Source organism: Salminus brasiliensis, chromosome 13 (genome assembly GCF_030463535.1).
Source record: "Salminus brasiliensis chromosome 13, fSalBra1.hap2, whole genome shotgun sequence".
Classification (NCBI taxonomy): domain Eukaryota; kingdom Metazoa; phylum Chordata; class Actinopteri; order Characiformes; family Bryconidae; genus Salminus; species Salminus brasiliensis.
In genome coordinates, this window is record NC_132890.1 from 155,584 (window position 1) to 172,887 (window position 17,304).

At 42.9% G+C, this 17,304-nt stretch overlaps 1 protein-coding gene across 1 annotated transcript in view; it reads right to left on the reverse strand.

Annotated features, from left to right (window-relative positions):
- Positions 1-17,304, reverse strand: part of luzp2 (leucine zipper protein 2) — a gene marked incomplete at its 5' end in the record, with an annotated part of 41,160 nt that overhangs the window by 17,468 nt on the left and 6,388 nt on the right. The window contains 5 exons of the mRNA XM_072695470.1: positions 3,953-4,015; positions 5,534-5,596; positions 8,088-8,150; positions 11,189-11,270; positions 15,938-16,008. Coding sequence (XP_072551571.1) covers positions 3,953-4,015; positions 5,534-5,596; positions 8,088-8,150; positions 11,189-11,270; positions 15,938-16,008 — 342 coding nt within the window. The remainder of the gene's footprint in view (positions 1-3,952; positions 4,016-5,533; positions 5,597-8,087; positions 8,151-11,188; positions 11,271-15,937; positions 16,009-17,304) is intronic.

A 17,304-nucleotide genomic window follows, 5' to 3' on the forward strand; every position in this document is an offset into this window, starting at 1 on the left:
ACTCTACTGAATCACAACTCTACTGAATCACAACCATACTTAATCACAACTCTACTGATTCCCAACTCTACTGAATCACAACCCTACTGATTCCCAACTCTACTGAATCACAACTCTACTGAATCACAACCATACTTAATCACAACTCTACTGATTCCCAACCCTACTGAATCCCAACTCTACTGAATCACAACCCTACTGAATCACAACTCTACTGAATCACAACCATACTGAATCACAACTCTACTGATTCCCAACCCTACTGAATCCCAACTCTACTGAATCACAACCCTACTGAATCACAACTCTACTGAATCACAGCCCTACTGAATCACAGCCCTACCGAATCAAAACCCTACCAAATCAAAACCCTACTGAATCACAACTCTACCGAATCACAACCCTACTGAATCACAACCCTACTGATTCCCACCTCTACTGATTTCCAACCCTACTGAATCATAATCCTACTGAATTAAAACCCTACTGATTCCCAACTCTACTAAATCAAAACTCTACTGACTCTATCATTTAGATTTACTGAATGTCGACTCAAACTTTACACTCGGCACAATGCAGTTATACAAGTACCGGCAACCACCAAACCCAGACTCGTCCATCAGACTGCTGGACGGAGAAGCATGAAATATTTAGTAGTATTTAGTAGAAATTTCATGACTGGACTTATCTATCACAATACCACGCTGGAATTCACTGAGCTCCAGAGAGCGACCCGTTCTTTTACAAATGTTTGTAGTCTGCATGCCTAGGTGCTTGGCTTTATACACATGTGGCCGTGGAATTGACTGGAAGACCTGAGTTCAATAATTAGGAAAGGTGAGTGAATACTTTTGACCATATAGTGTAGTTTCTTTCTCCTCAAATTAAACGCAGGTGTGTTATGTACTCTACTCTGAGAAAGATCTCATCACAGGTATACCGGCTCTCCTGAGGGAGAAAGAAAGGGATTAATACAGTAATTCTTCTTTATGATTATTTGTTGTTGGTGCTTCTGGTGCTGGAACTCCAGCTCTGTGGATGTTTGGTAAGCAGAGCACAAACTGCTTACTATTTGCTGAGCTGTTTCCCATGAGATCAATCCTCACAGTTAATTGTACTCACGCCACAATATATAAAGCAATTTACTTTTTTTCTGAGATAATTTTGCGGATCAATGCGTCTGCACTTGAAACCAGCAGGTTGTTCTACAGTTTAGGAGAGATTTGGAGACACATTAGTGTTCTTTTAATGAATATTTAATGTGACTATTACAGCATGTTTGAGGGAGTGCTTGTGAATGTGTACAGAGTTTTTATGGCCTGTGATCATGAGATTTGATCTGTCCCAGCTAATGACAATACACTGTTACACTTACTGTTTGTTTTTATTAATGGCTGCACCTTAAAAGTGCAATAATGCTCAGACTGCTGATGAATAAACTGCTATAACAGATATTAAGATAAATAGATATATTTTAGCAGTATCTGCTATAACAGATATTAAGAAGGCATCGAAACTTGTCACATTATACCCCTGAGGTATTGCTATTGTTGGTATTAAAATGTTAAATGGAAAAAGACTAATATTAGAATAATTACATGAATAAACAGTGATTATATGTCATATATCTACCCATTTCCCAATGTCTGCTAAAATATTAAGCTAATCAATTCTTCAGTAAGTAAACTCAAGTGAGCTGCAAAGGAGAAGTTGAGAACCAACCCGTGTTCTACCGGATTCAAAAGATATCTCAGTACCTCTGAAACATGAAACAGACACTGTATTCAAATGGATCCTACAGAGCTCTAACAACCTTGTCTTGTTCTCTAACAAACATCAGAACCTTCGGATCTGCAGTGTGTACACACAGACCCTTTACCTTAGCTCTAAGCTGAAGTAGGAATGAAAGTTTGACAAGTGTGCTTCTACAAATTCCCTCTCCACGCTTAACCCTGAGAGCAGCCATGCTAGGCTATTCTCAGCTCCAGATTAGACTTCCTTCGCCTCTGAGGACATTCTCAAACAATGCCTCCTCACAACCGTCACAAACCCTTCCTAAAATGGCAACCGAAGCTATAAACTCTCAGTAGAACTTCTTTAATCATGAATATAAAAGGAAGAAGGGTAATCTTCCTACATCAATTTCAAACAGAGAACTGGGAATAGATCCGCAGCCCCTCCGATAAAAATACATTAGACCATAGAGAGCTGAAATTGGATATTGCTTTTCAAAAGACTATTATTCCCAGCATAAAAAGGGAGGCTTCCCAGGCAGAGCCGTATAGGATCTGCTTTAAAGTCGAGTGGAAAACCTGTTTCCACCAAAAAACATCCCGTTACGGCAGGTCTGGAGGTTGTGCATCATATGAATCTGGGTTGTTGAAAATGATCTTGTTTGTATTTCTTAGTGAAGATAACAGTACGGAAGCTGAACCGATGTGCTCTGGGTGAGAATTTATGCTTAAAGATGATGCCATGAAGGGCAATGAGGGGGAAAGGGAAATATCAACTGACATTTTGCCTCCTAGCGCCGCAAATACGAGAGGAAAGGTCAACCTATGTGGCAGAAAATGCCACTGATCTTTACATGAGTCCTCACATACGACCTCCCATACGACCTCCAATCCAAAGGTCAAGCCCTTCAGTTCGAACCTGCTCATTACACAAGATTCATACAATCATTACACATTTCCCTCCCAGCTGCTGCTGCTGTCGTTGTTGTCTTACATTAAGTAAATCACGTCAAACAAATGAATTCACTAACTATAATTAGTTATTGTGCTGGTCTCAGCTCTGATATGCTTAAAGCTTAAAGATGAACACTACATGTGATAAGGTCTATTTTTTATATTATATCTTTAGTTCGGAATAATCTGTTAATTTGATAAGACTGGAGTTATCACACTATATGGCCAAAAGTTTTGGGACACCTGCTTACTTACTGTTCTATTAAAATCAAGGGTATTAAAAATAGTAACTGTCTCTACTGTCCATTCTTGTGAGGATTTGATTGCATTCAGCAACAAGAACATGACTGAGGTCAGGATGTTGGATGATCACCACCCCACTTCATCCCAAAAGTACTGGATGGAGCTCCTCCATCATTCCAGAGAACACAGTTCTTCCACTGCTCCACAGCTCCTCAATACTGGGGGGCTTTATACCCCTCTAGCCCACGCCTGGCATTAGGCAGCATGGAGCCAATAGGGTCATGATGTTGATCTGCTCCAGAGAGTCCTATTCTATTGGCAGTACTTCTTCTCTACAGGGACTAGACAAGCTGTGTGTGTGCATTTGCACATCTGTGTCAGCAATGAGACTCAAAGTAGCTGAATGCATTTATTAGAAGGGGTGTCCACAAACTTTTGGACACATAGAGTACACATATAGTGACACAAGAAAGGGATAAAATCTACTTGTCTTCATATTTCAGCTCAGAGGACACATGGACCCGGTGGAACTGAAAAGTCTGTATATGCTTCTCTACAGGGTTAATAATCTTGTACATGAGTTACACATGAGTAGACAGCATTCAAAGACATCTTGGCATGAAAGCTGCTGAATAAAAACTGCTCTGGAGAGGAAACCACTGAAAGCAGTAAAGCCTCTGTGAAAGTCCTACAGCAATAACAGCCTTCCTGACTTCAATAGAGCATCTCCAGAGCCTCTCTGTTTAGTTTCCTTAACAGGAGAGAGGGGGGATCTCCTGGGAAGGCCATTTTAAACTGCATGTAGCAAAATCCATCAGAAGTCCTGTATGTGGTAAACAGTGAGACGTGCAGTGGCCCTCATTAAAGTGCCCCCGGGCCCCACCTCAAAGCAGCGGACTGGCGCTCCGAGACTCAATTAAACTCCCAGCTCAGGTGAAATCACCTTTTTTAAGGTGTGCTGACGGACCTGTGCCACCCTGTTCGGGGACAATTATGACGCACCATCTTTGTTTGGCACTTACCTTAAAAATTAAATCCTTTTTGCCGTACCTCAGCTCTTTCAGTTGGGCCTGGATTTTTTTGGACTGCAGAATGAAGATAAGGAGAAATGGGAGTTAGCTTATTCAAACAGTAAAATTGGTTTTAGATCATGTAGCACGGATTTTTCATCTGTGGAGAAGAGCTCCTTTGTGAGCACTTGCTGGGCAAAGCTCCAACTCAAAGCAGAGACCTTCACAGAGCTGGGAAGTATAAAAATTCCCCTTCAGTGAACCGTACGACCCACTCAACGAGGAAAACACACTCGTGCACCAGCTCACTGGTACACACACTCGCATACACGCTCAGGAATGGTGGCTGTTCCTGTAAACACACGCACACTGCCTCGCACACTAATTCCTTCAGCCTCTATAGAAACAGCGGTTCTTTCACTCTGGGGAGAAATCTATCTTTCATTTCATGAAGACCAGATCCTGTTTCCTGGTTTGGCTTTGGGACATTTTGGTAGTAGGGATGACCAATGATATTGGAATCACACACACACACACACACATGCAGATTAGAGATTGTTTAGATATGACTGATATTTAACCTGATATCTGATGATAATTGTACTGCACTGTAGAAGCGGGTTTGGGCAGTGCTGGTCTCCTGCATTGATCGGCTGATCCGGACAGATTGATGCTTATGTATCACCTGAAAAAAGCCTAGAGTTCCCTAGAATCAGCTTCACTGATCTTAACTTGTGGGTCCATTGGGGAAACATTGGGAATGAAGTCACTGTCATGTTGGTGAACATTCAGAAATACAGGAAAGCGTACCCTGTTATTCTCTCATCTTTTAAAGAACCATCTGCTTAGAAAGGTTCTTTAGGGAATCAGAAGTGGTTCTTCTATGGCCTCCATCCAGAAACCCTATTTGGCGCCGGTGCTCTGAAGAGTGCTCTGCGATCTATCAGGTGTGTTTGCTGCAGCGTTCGAGAGCTGCTGTTGGTGTGGTGTTTGGTGGCAGCTGGAATTGAGCTTGTATTAAGGTGTTTCCAATAACAACAAACGGATCTGAGCTCTGTCTGGGCACTGCTTTTCTTCCATAAACCCTATTTTAGGACCCCTGGGGATTATACTTCATAACAACCGCTCACAACAAATAACCTCTGAACCTGGTAAAGCTCCAGTTCACAGCAGCCATTACTGTCCAGCTGAGCTCCAGCAGAAAGGTTACATCCTCGTGTAGGACTGGATGTGTGTGTACAGGTGGATGTGTGTGTGTGCAGACGGATGTGTGTGTGTGTACATGTGTGTGTGTGTCTAGATGCATGTGTGTGTACAAGTGTATGTGTGTGTATAGGTGTATGCATGTACAGGTGTACATGTGTGTGTACAGGGGGATGTGTGTGTCTAGGTGGATGTGGATGTGTACAGGTGGATGTGTGTGTACTGGTGTATAAATGTACAGGTGTATACAGGTGGATGTGTGTGTGTACATGTGTTTGTGTACAGGTGGATGTGTGTGTACAGGTGTATATATGTACAGGTGTATACAGGTGGATGTGTGTGTGTACATGTGTTTGTGTACAGGTGGATGTGTGTGAGCGGGTTCCTCACTTCTTCTGTGTGTATGTCACAGAGTTTGTTCCCAGAGAGAAGTTTGTTCTTCAAGCTTTTGTTCTGGAAAGAAAAGAAAGAATGATAAACATACCTATACAGACACACACACACACACACACACACAGATACACACACACACACACAGACACACAGAGATACACACACACACAGATACACACACACACACACACACACCTATACACACACACACAGCTACACACACACCTATACACACACACACACAGCTACACACACACAGACACACACATACACACACACAGAGATACACACACACACACAGATACACACACACAGATACACACACACACACCTATACACACACACACAGCTACACACACACACACAGCTACACACACACACAGATACACACACACACATACACAGATACACACACACACACCTATACACACACACACACACAGCTACACACACACACACACACAGACACACACACACACACACAGATATTACAGCTGCAGGGATGGTGATGCTGAACTTTACTGATTTAAAATCAGTTAAATCACACACACACACACACACACACACACACACACACACACACACATCCCTATGTGTTCATCCACACTTGCTCAAGGGTCTAAAAGTGGCAGCTTGCTAAGCCAGGGTATCAAACCCACAACTCTGTCATCAGTAAGACCCGCAGAGACGCCACTGCCCCTGTACATCCTTAGTCTTTGTCTTTGACACAGCTGCAGGTTTGGAAACTGGACTCAAGGTAGAGATCTGCTGACCTGACAGTGGTCAACATCCTAATAAAAGCCGACCGAGGGTCATTCTGTACAGAGTGGACAGTCCATGAAGTGAAGCAACACACAGAGTGATAGAGACAGGAAGAGGAAGAGGGAATACGGAGATATGCAAGGCAAGAAAGAAAGAGAGAGAGAGTGAGAGAGAGAGAGAGAGAGAGAGAGAGACACACAGAGAGAGAGAGAGACACACAGAGAGAGAGAGAGAGAGAGAGAGAGAGAGAGAGAGAGAGAGAGAGAGAGAGACACAGAGAGAGAGAGAGGGAGAGAGACACAGAGAGAGACAGAGAGAGAGAGAGAGAGAGAGAGAGAGAGAGAGAGACACAGAGAGAGAGAGGGTTGGGGGTGTTAGAGTTAATGAGGCAGAATAGCACTGCAATGTGATTCAATGAGGTGGAATTGGCTCAGAATCAAGTCCAGGCACTTGCATGCCCACCACTCCCCGAATATAGGCCACGGGCCGGGCCTTGCTGGAGCAATGGCAGCTGTCATTAAAAGTGACATGTGGCCGCCTTGCTACAGGCCACACTGACACTGGGATCCACCCAGGCAGATAAGGTATTGCACTCTGACTATTATTCAGCCAGATGAGGAAAAACAGGAAGATTCAGAGCCAAGTGACGGCACCTTTTGTGCACCAGGACGGATGATGCTTCACATACGCAGCCGGAGTATGATGCAAACTTGATTGATACCGTTGAATCTTGCTTATATTGGCCTAATGCCCTCAATTTCCTAGATGCCAAATAAAATTGATATTGTCTTTAGATCAGCTCATTTACTATCATTACATCATGGCATCTCATCCTGGACCTGAGTGGCTGGTGCAGGACTCGGTTATGATGAACAGAGGGGACATTTCCATTTTTACGTTCAATTAAAAGATGTGTCTCCTCTACACCTAACGAGAGACAGATTAACCAGAATATAGCAGTGGACGTTTCATGAATCTCTGTCAGAATAAAAAGCAATAGGTTTGTTCCACTTTACTGCCCAGTAGAACAAACTGCCCATAAGAAAAGACCAATGGCAGCTGGCGATAATTCTTAGACTGTCCATAAAAACGTTACAGCCCATACAAACTAGCTAAGGGTGAGGGTTGGTGAAGCACTTTTGTAAGTCGCTTTGGAGAAGAGCATCTGCTAAATGCCTTAAATGTAAACGTAAATGTACCACAAATGGCCAACAATCTCAAACAACACGTCCATGTAAGGCCTGTATGGGTAGCCCAACTGAGAACCAGAGAGTTTTGCCCCACATATGGATGCCCATCAGGGTCAGGGACCAGGAGGGCTTAAGCATGGGCCCCATCTGGGTTGTACAGTACACAAGGGGGGCCTAGATCAAGTCAAGTCAAGTCAAGTGGGTTTTATTGTCATTTCAACTACAATCAGAGAACACAGTGAAACGAAACAACGTTCCTCCAGGACCATGGTGCAACATAGACACAGTGCATACAGAACACAAGTGCAGCACAATACAAGTGCGGACAGACAAAACAACACAGTACAGACAGAGGATAATACATAATTGGCGGTAGTGTGCAAATTCTGCAGTGTGTAATAAATATTGAGATGTGACCCCTGTGAGCCCCACGTCATCATGTTCTGGACACCTCTGCAGATTTTGAAACCCTTGAGATGGTAAATACATCATGGTTCTTATACATCACATACTTGCTGTTGTTTTTATCTTTTCTAATCTCATATAATGACTCTATAAAAGAAGGCATTATTATAAAGGTATTTCACTGCTTACTGTACCTCCTGCTGCAGGTCTTTGATGATTTTGGTCTTCTTCTCCATCTCCATCTTCAGAAACTTAATCTGGATGCGAGAAGAACAGTATTGAGCACATTTCTCTGATCGTTTACATACTGCTTTGTGAGTAAGCTGTTATTGATGTTTCTCCAGCAGAAGCTTTTCAATGACATCTTATTGCAGTTATTGCAAATGCAGAGTTCTTGGACTGAGCTCATGGCCTGAGAGTCGGTCGGATGGAAATACATCAGAAAGAGAAGTTAAGAAATACTGCATGTACAAACCAAGGGGTCATCAGAAGTCCTGTTTGGTCCATCTGAACCATCTGGCTCCATCAGAATATCCACCTTAGGAAGGCGTGCAGTGAAATGTATATATGAATGTTTGGAGGAATCATGAAGCTCAGAGTGAAAGCTTCCCCAAATCATCTGCAGCATGTTTCCAAAAGGCAGAAAGGAAGCAGCAGTGTTTACAGCCCTGAGGGGTGCAATGCAACACCAATCAAACACTATTGCTCCTCATTCTAGATTCACCAAGCACAGCTCTGACTCCCCCAGCCTTCCTCTCCTTCTCCTTGCCTCAGCAGGCGTCTCGGGGAGAGAAGAACACATCTAGAACATTCTCCCTGCCAACACCCAACTGTACGCGCGGCTTCGTTCATTCTCACTTCCACGTTTACTGACTTTTGTACGAGTTCATGAGTTGACACACCGCAGGCAATACATAAACATGGCTTTATATATATCCGGCTCCGCTGGTACAGGATGGCATATTCTCCTTCTGTCATTTCTATTTTCTCTCTCTCTATCTCTCTCTCTCAGTCTGCTATACTTTTAAGAAGAACAAAAGAATGTGATGGAAGAAGTGTTTATTACCGTAAGAGCTGTAACAGAGCAGATCCATCAGCAAAGTCTGACAGAGCATTTAGCATTTAGCAGCCTGCAGTTCCTATCCTTGAAGGCTACAGTTTTGGTGGAACTATGCTCCTTGTGTGTGAAATGTATGATGCAATATTTCACAGTATAATATGGATTGTGATTTACACCTCGGTACAGAAGCAGAACTGTCAGCATTCACTGCTTTTCCTTTTTAAAGGCTTTTTATAGTCTAGTTGTAAAATGAAGACTCCAGCAACACATTCACATTAGCAACATTAATATTCTGGAAATACGTGAAACCTTTAATGCTCGTCTCTTTTAGAAACAGAAATAACAGTCTTTAATATCTTCCTCGGAAGAAATTTGACGATACATTAGCAGAACAACGACTGAGGACAAAAAATTAGTCACCTCACATCCTGAAGGCAATTTCTACCACTGCTGGTAGACCCGTATGACCGTCCGCTTCCATACACCTACAGATTCAGCTGCTTCCTTCACATTATGGTCTTTGTCCATGCCCAAATGCAGTTACTCATTTTAGCCAATCATTAACTGTATCTGCTTTGAGACCCATTTTCCAAACATTCAAAGAGACCCTCACTGCACTGCACCACCTCCCGTCACACACCCCGTAGGTGTTTATAGCCTGATCATCCTCATGCAGCGATCTAACATGTTAAGGCAGAGGTTCAGTTAAAAAAAAACGTATTATTAAGATTAGTTTTACATATGCTCCCATATGCATGAAGACACGCCGCAATACATCATTACTGAATAAACTGCTACATCCATCTGGACCAAACCTGTTCCAGCATCCAGCACAGACTGACCAAGCATCACTGCACACCTTCCCCTTCAACCCTTTACAGTGTGCTGCTCTGGGACACTCGTGCCTGTACTGCAGTAGCTGTTCTGACACCCGTCTGTCCTCTTAATGCATTCATATATTGATCTGGTATCGTGTCTAGTTACAGTCACGTGTATAGCTAATAAATATTCAAACATTGCTTCATGATGTCATTCAGTGTTGATGTGTATTATAGGACGTCCCTGCGTACACTCCAGTTCTGAAAAGGTTGTCACTGTCATGCATAAACCTTGTATCTCAAAAATAGCAACTGTTTAGGAGAAGGAAAGCAGGAAAATGTCATTTTGGAGCACTCATCATGACATTCTGATACAGCATAAAGAACAACTATCAGATTCACACAAAAGTGAAAAAACTACTAATCATTTATGGAATTATGCTCTCTGGGACTGACTGATGGCTGTGGCATCACAAAAAGCCAGCACTTAGATTGTTGTACCACTTCTTCTTGGGGGCTTCAGTTATAACAACACTTTTTTTACTTCTCATAAATGCTGATGGACAGCCTGGTACAATCAATCAATCAATCAAATCAATCTGAAACAACAGATAATATAAAGAAGAGGCTGTATATATCAATATATACCACATATCTGCAGCTAGCGGAGGTGTCGTAACAGCAGCGTAAGATGTTAATGCTTGCTTTAGTGAATGAAACGCTGCAGTAAACGCAGTGGGTAAACAGGTCTAAGGTGGCAAGGTTGCAGCTCTGTCTGTAATTAGTGTCAATCGATGTCTAACTGTTGGTGGAAAGGGAAGAATAGGCCAGGCTGGTGAAATGATAATTCTCCTCAGTGATTCATTCTCATTCTGCTCACGAGTGCCAGAGCCTCTCTCCCCTGCAGCCCTGAGCGCTCTCTCGCACACAGAGACAGAGAGAGAAAAGTTCCAGCATGCAGATAACAGCATGTCCCCTCAAGAGCCAGCAAGGTGCCTCCTACAGCTTTTCATAATTAACATATCCCATACACCTAAAAGCAGACGTCCAAAAATAGCAGAGGCTCTATCTCGCCCCTCGCCGGCACGTCTCGGGCAGCGTAATGAGGACTCCAGCGTTGATTCCTGATAATTAGTTTTGCGGGGAGAAGAAGAATGCGGTAATAACACGGGCCCATGAAAAATGGCTTCTCTGAGACGTCACGTCCGTCGGGCCGACTACAGCTTATTAGGAGTAACGAATCTACTCCCTTTGTTTCTCATTGATCTCCATATCGATCAGACTCATTTTGTCATCATCAGATGGGTGATGTGTAGCCGGAGGAACACGTGTCATTTTTCACCTTTAGGTTTAGAGTGCTGTGTTTGTGTGTTGGGTGTTTGTGTGTTGGGGGGGGGGGGGGGGGGGGGGGGTGTACCGTGGCTTGCTGTTTCTCTGCTCGTTCAGCGGCTTCATCTAGTTGCTTTTGAAGAGCTGCCTGGAGAGACTTCATCTCCTCCCTGAGAATGAAAGTGAGAGTGAAAGAGGAAATAAGCAGTGTGAGGTCACAACAGAGGTCAATTTCATTACCCTGGAGAAGAGCTGATTGAGGACAGAATAGACTGGTCAGAGAAAACCAGGTGAGAAATATGAACATGTGAAAACACTCATTACTGCACATTCCACTGATCTCAGGAAGAGCCACATCACTAAACCTTAAAGAAGCTCTTTAATATTTGAATCACAGAGATCCTTTAATCTGCTATTCTGGTTAACGATGCAGCATCTCTCTGTCATCATATTTATCTGACCTCTTTGTAGATGTTTATTCTGTTTCTGATCCAAAGCATATTTTTAAATATGAAACTGCAGAACAAACACGTTTTCATGGTGATTTTCATTCTGAGCATACACCAATCAGCCATAACATTACAACCACCTGCCTACTATTGGATAGCTACCCCCATGCCAGCTCTGACCCATCAAGGCATGGACTCCACAAGACCTCTGAAGGTGTCCTGCTGTGGTACCTGGAGAACCAAGACTAACATTAGCAGCAGATCCTTTAAGTCCTGTAAGTTGTGCGGTGGGACCTCCAAGACCTGCCTGATGTTCTGGAGATGTTCTGACCCAGTCATCTAGAACATCACATTTTAGTTCTCGTCAAAGTGTCTCACTCACTGCCCGACATATTCACCCCTATTCACCCCACTGCAAGCAGATCAGTGTTCTTCTCTTCAGCTGTTCTGTCTGATTGGTTTATTGGTTTATGCTGAGAAACTGTATCATAGTGCATCCAACAATAAAGACAGCAGGGAGCTTCTTCGTTTGTACAGTGATGGGAAACACAGCACACAGAGGTCTGGTTCCACATGTTGAATCTAATACCAGTGTGAATGTGAATGTGTATTGCTGATCAAATTAATCAATTCAGTTCAGTTCCCATAAATAACCAACTGATAATGAATGTTAATGTTTTTGGTTAATATTTTGCTCACCAGTCGTGCTAGCATTAGCATGCAGCTTGAATCTGTTTAAAGTGATTACCTTCTTAACTGTCTTCTGCTGTTTGACTGTGCCACTGACCTTAACATAACAGAGCTCAAGGAGGCCTGAGACGTGAACTGACCTGAAATTTTCGGAATGGCTAGGGCTGGCCTGACACTGAATAATGACATAATAAATCCCCTCAGCCTGTTAGAGCTTCAGGCTTGTTGGAACTTTTATGACAAAATGGCCAGAGCTGAAAAATGACAAATGGGCGAGCGAGAGTAGCCCGGTGGACATCAATTTAGCCCAAATGACTCTAATTCATCCTCAGAAAGAAAAGCAGCATATTCTTAATTTCAGGCGGTGAAGAATGTGCTCATTTTGGCCTACCCAATCATCATCATCATCATGATCATCATCACTATTATTATAATAATTATTATTATTGTTGTTGTTATTCTCAAACAGGTGCACACGGAAAACAAACACACTCCCTCTCTGAGCCGTGCACCAGCTGAGTTTAAAGAACCCCTGTGGTAAAGGTTCTCGGTGTCAGCGCTGTGAGATCCGATACCTGTTGGTTCTCTGTGTGTTGACTGTTCTGTCCTCTCTGTTCAACTGTCTGCCAAACCGTCTGTCTAACTGTCTGTCTAACTGTCTGTCTAACTGTCTGTCTAACTGTCTGTCTGCTTGGTTAATGTTTGCTGTTTATAAGGGCTGCTGAAGGTGTTTATTTTGGGATGTACGCAACACAGCTGCAGATCTGATGCAGTTCCTCTTGATGTCGGTGTGACTGACTGTCAGGCGGTCGAGTTTACCTGATCTCGCTTTAATCTGAGCTTCTGTTTCTTGTGTTTCAGGATAAAGTTCTAATTGGCTTCCTGTCACCCTGACTGAATCACACCTGCTCCATTTGAGGAATGTACACAAATATACAAACAGATCACAGACAACACAACCATATTCACCATTTCTTACATTTCTGTGACACAGATGGAATTTGGCTTCTACCTTTATCCCATCCGTGCAGTGCAACACACACATACACACCAGTGAAACACACACACATACACACCAGTGAAGCACACACACATACACACCAGTGAAACTGAAACACACACACACTGAAACACACACACACACATACACACCAGTGAAACTGAAACACACACACACACACATACACACCAGTGAAACACACACACATACACACCAGTAAAACACACACACATACACACCAGTAAAACACACACACATACACACCAGTGAAATGTGCACAATACACATCAGTGAAACTGGAACACACACACGCACACACACACACACCAGTGAAACACACAAACACATACACACCAGTAAAACACACACACACATACACACCAGTAACACACACACACACATACACACCAGTAACACACACACACATACACACCAGTGAAACACACACACACACACACACACACCAGTGAAACACAGTGGACAGTGAGCACACCTGGCCGGAGTGGTGGGCAGCCATTGCAGCAGCGCCTGGGGAGCAGAGAGGGTATAGGGCTCAAGGGCTCAACAGTGGCAGTTTCCGAACCCGGCTACAGAACCCACAACCCTGTCATCAATAGCCCGAATCGCTGAGCCACCACTGCCCAAAATAGAATCATTTGTAAAAAAGAAACTTTAACTCTATTAAACCCAAAGGCTTCTTCTTCCATAACTACAGTGACCACAATGCAATCCAGCTGACTGTGAATGAAGTTAGTTAAAGAACCACATATAAGAGGTGTTCCAAGATAGAGAAGAACCTTTCAATCATGCAAAGAACCATCAAAGCATTTATGAGTTGTCATGGTTTTATACAGAACGTCTTCATTAAAGAACCGGAGTTTAGACTGGCCTTATTTCCTCTGAGGAGCCAGAGCCGTAAGAGTCATAACAATCATTTCAATATTAATCAAACGCTTCCCTTCAAACATTTCCTTCTTTTGATGGTTAGAAAAGTTCTTAACCCTCAGTGTGCTAATTTCAGAGAGCTGTTTGTGTAGAAGAGGGAGGGAGAGAGTGAGGAGAAGAAACCGAGTCCTCAACACCGAGCAGAATCAAAGCTTTACATTTAGCCCTGTTTCACAGCTGGAGACCCCAAACACACGCTGGGTAGAATTTTCTGTAGAAACTTCACAGAGTCAAAATCCTGTTCATCAGCACTTCTCATTAAACAACTGATGAAAGTTTGTTTTTAGAATTGTTACAGGAGTCGACACATCAGTAATGTTAATGTTATTAGCAGCAATTCTACCTTCAGATCAAAGGAGACTTCAGTGTCATACTACGGCTCAGCTCAATGTTTAATATCCTGAAGCGTCCGGCCAAACTCGCTGGTTCTATCTCGACAGCTTTAGGAGTGTTTGCTGTTCAGGAATTGAACAATGTTAGCTCATAAAACTATTTTCACTGGAAACATTCTGACATTTCACCAAATACTGACATTTCTCTAAAGCCATAATCTATTCATTTTCCCCTAAAGCCACTTCTATTGCCAGCTGAATTCAGACAGAGTGAGTCTCGGAGGCTGTGGCACATCCAGCCTGTTTTTCACTGTCTATTCTCTGTTGATTGGGAGCAAAAATAGAAGCCATTACACACCTGACACAGGGGGAAATTGAATTCTGTCACTGACTAACTTGCAGCAGCTTACATGGCTGACCCTTAATGGATCTAATCTGTTGCCATGATGCTAGAAAGAGGGACCTGTTCCATGCCTCTGAGTTCTTTAACACAACTGGAGGGCAATTTGGTGTGATGTATGCCAGGTGAGCAGACTCTCACCGTCGCCGTTTGTGCCCTCCTAAAGCCTGAGTGGTATGCAAATGAGCTTAGATCGCACACCATCACTCGCGCAACAGCAATACGTTCGTCAGCCCGGCTGCATGCAAACACCTTCTAATTACAGCTGTGTGTGTCCGAGAGCCGGACAGTCTCCGTTCTACCACAGCTCCACCTTTCAGAGCACCTGCCACACTGAACACTGACTGCTAATCTTCAACTATGTGTTAATAAAGATTTAATAACCGTAGGATATCGTGAATGACTGTAACTGTACAGCGGGAGCCCGTACTTCACTCTCATACAAACCAGTGCTGTCTTACAATGGAGACATGTGACCACGGGCATCATAGGGATGAGACGAAGTGCATTGTGGAGAACAGACACATTAATAATATCCGATGCAACTGCAAAGACTGAACCTCAACTTTTAGCACCAATCAACCCAGAACCCACTAATATTTCACATACAAAGACCTGAATATCAGAATTTATTTAAACAGCATTTATTGTAAATGTCATGACCTTACTGCTGAAAGCCAGTTTGCTTCTTTGCTTTGCATCGTAGCCTCATTCTGCAGGCCCCTGGTGGCCATTTTCCTGGAGGAATGGTTAGATAATTTCTGCTGGTTTAAATCTCCGGTCAGAAGAATGACAGTGTGAGCATGTTCACACTGCAGACAGAGACACAGACCAGGTGTAGAAGCAGAGCTTTCTGTGAGCTACCATGTTTTTATTTGCTGTGCACTGCACTGTGCTTTTTCTGCAGTGAGCACACACAGAGCAGTTTGGATTGATAAGAGCTAAATATAATAATAATAATAATAATAATAATAATAATAATCATCATCATCATCATCATCTGTGATGTTTCTGCCCCTACCTTTGTTTGTGGCTGAGCTCCAGAATTCTCTGTACATCCTTTTTGGGCACTGTGTCGTCGTTCTTCAGAGACTGAGAAGAAAGGGGAAAGGCTGTGAGTGAAAGCTGCTTCGTAAATGTGAACATTTGCATGTTTGCTGTTCGCTCTTGGTCGGCTGACAGACGCAGATAACGCATTCAGATCTGATGTTAAAGAATCTGACTCGCATTGCTGAAGCTGACTTGTTCTTCTGAATCACTAATAAATGTCTCCTCCTGGGAGGACAAAAGCGTAAGTCACTCCCTCTCTGTCATCTATCAGAAACAGCAATGATTCATTGTGTCTCTCACTCTTCTGAAAGGAAATGATGAAACCGCTGATAAATTGAGCATTTAGACTGAAACTGAAACTGAAAGGTGAAAGCAGGCTGACAGAGAGCAGGAATGACCCTACTGCTTAATAAACAGTCTAATCATAATCGAACTAATGTTACTATGTGAGTGTGTATGAGTGCTCATACAGGACGAGTAGAAATAAAATGCACAACGAACTAAAGTGGCTAAAGGCTGAAAACAGATGGAGGGCTATCCTTGTGGGAATAAAACATCCAGTGGGTCTTTATGATCAACTAGAACAAATAACAGAGAAAGGAACATACACTACAAGATATTCAGCCAAAAATGACTTTAACACGCAAAGAGCAAAAACCAACTACATGTGTAGAGCAGTTCTTTACAGAGCCATTACAGAATGGAGCTCACTGCCTGTTACACTGCTCAAAACTGATGAAAATAAGATAAAGTAAGATTTCAAAAATGAATAAAAAGACACTACCTCAAAGATATGGAGAGCTGATGAATCCTTACTGACGGCGTGGAGGGTATAAGGGGATGGAATTAAACCTTACTACTGTACTTTATGTGGCTTCTCTGTATTCTTATGTGTGGTGCAAAAGATAACACCATTACCTGCCAATGAGGTACCACACCATGTGGGAGACCAGGGTTTGATTCCCGGTCTGGGTGACTATGCTGTGCTACACCAATAAGAGTTCTTGGGCAAGACTCCTAACACTACATTGTAAGTCGCTCTGGATAAGAGCGTCAGCTAAATATTGATTCCAATTCCGATTATGGGTATGTGTGTATATGTAGGAATGTGTGTGTTGCTTTGGTTTTAAATTGTTAATTGTTGTGTTTATGTTTGTCGGACCCCAGGAAGAATAGTTGCTATTGTGATAGCAGGTGATGGGGATCCAAATAAACAAGAAAACAAGTAAAACCATAAAACTAAATCTAAACTGTTGAGGGCTGAATAGGCAGAGATATGTAACTGTTCACAAAAGTGAAACATCACAAAAACTGTGAATTTTGGAGCTGAATTTCCAG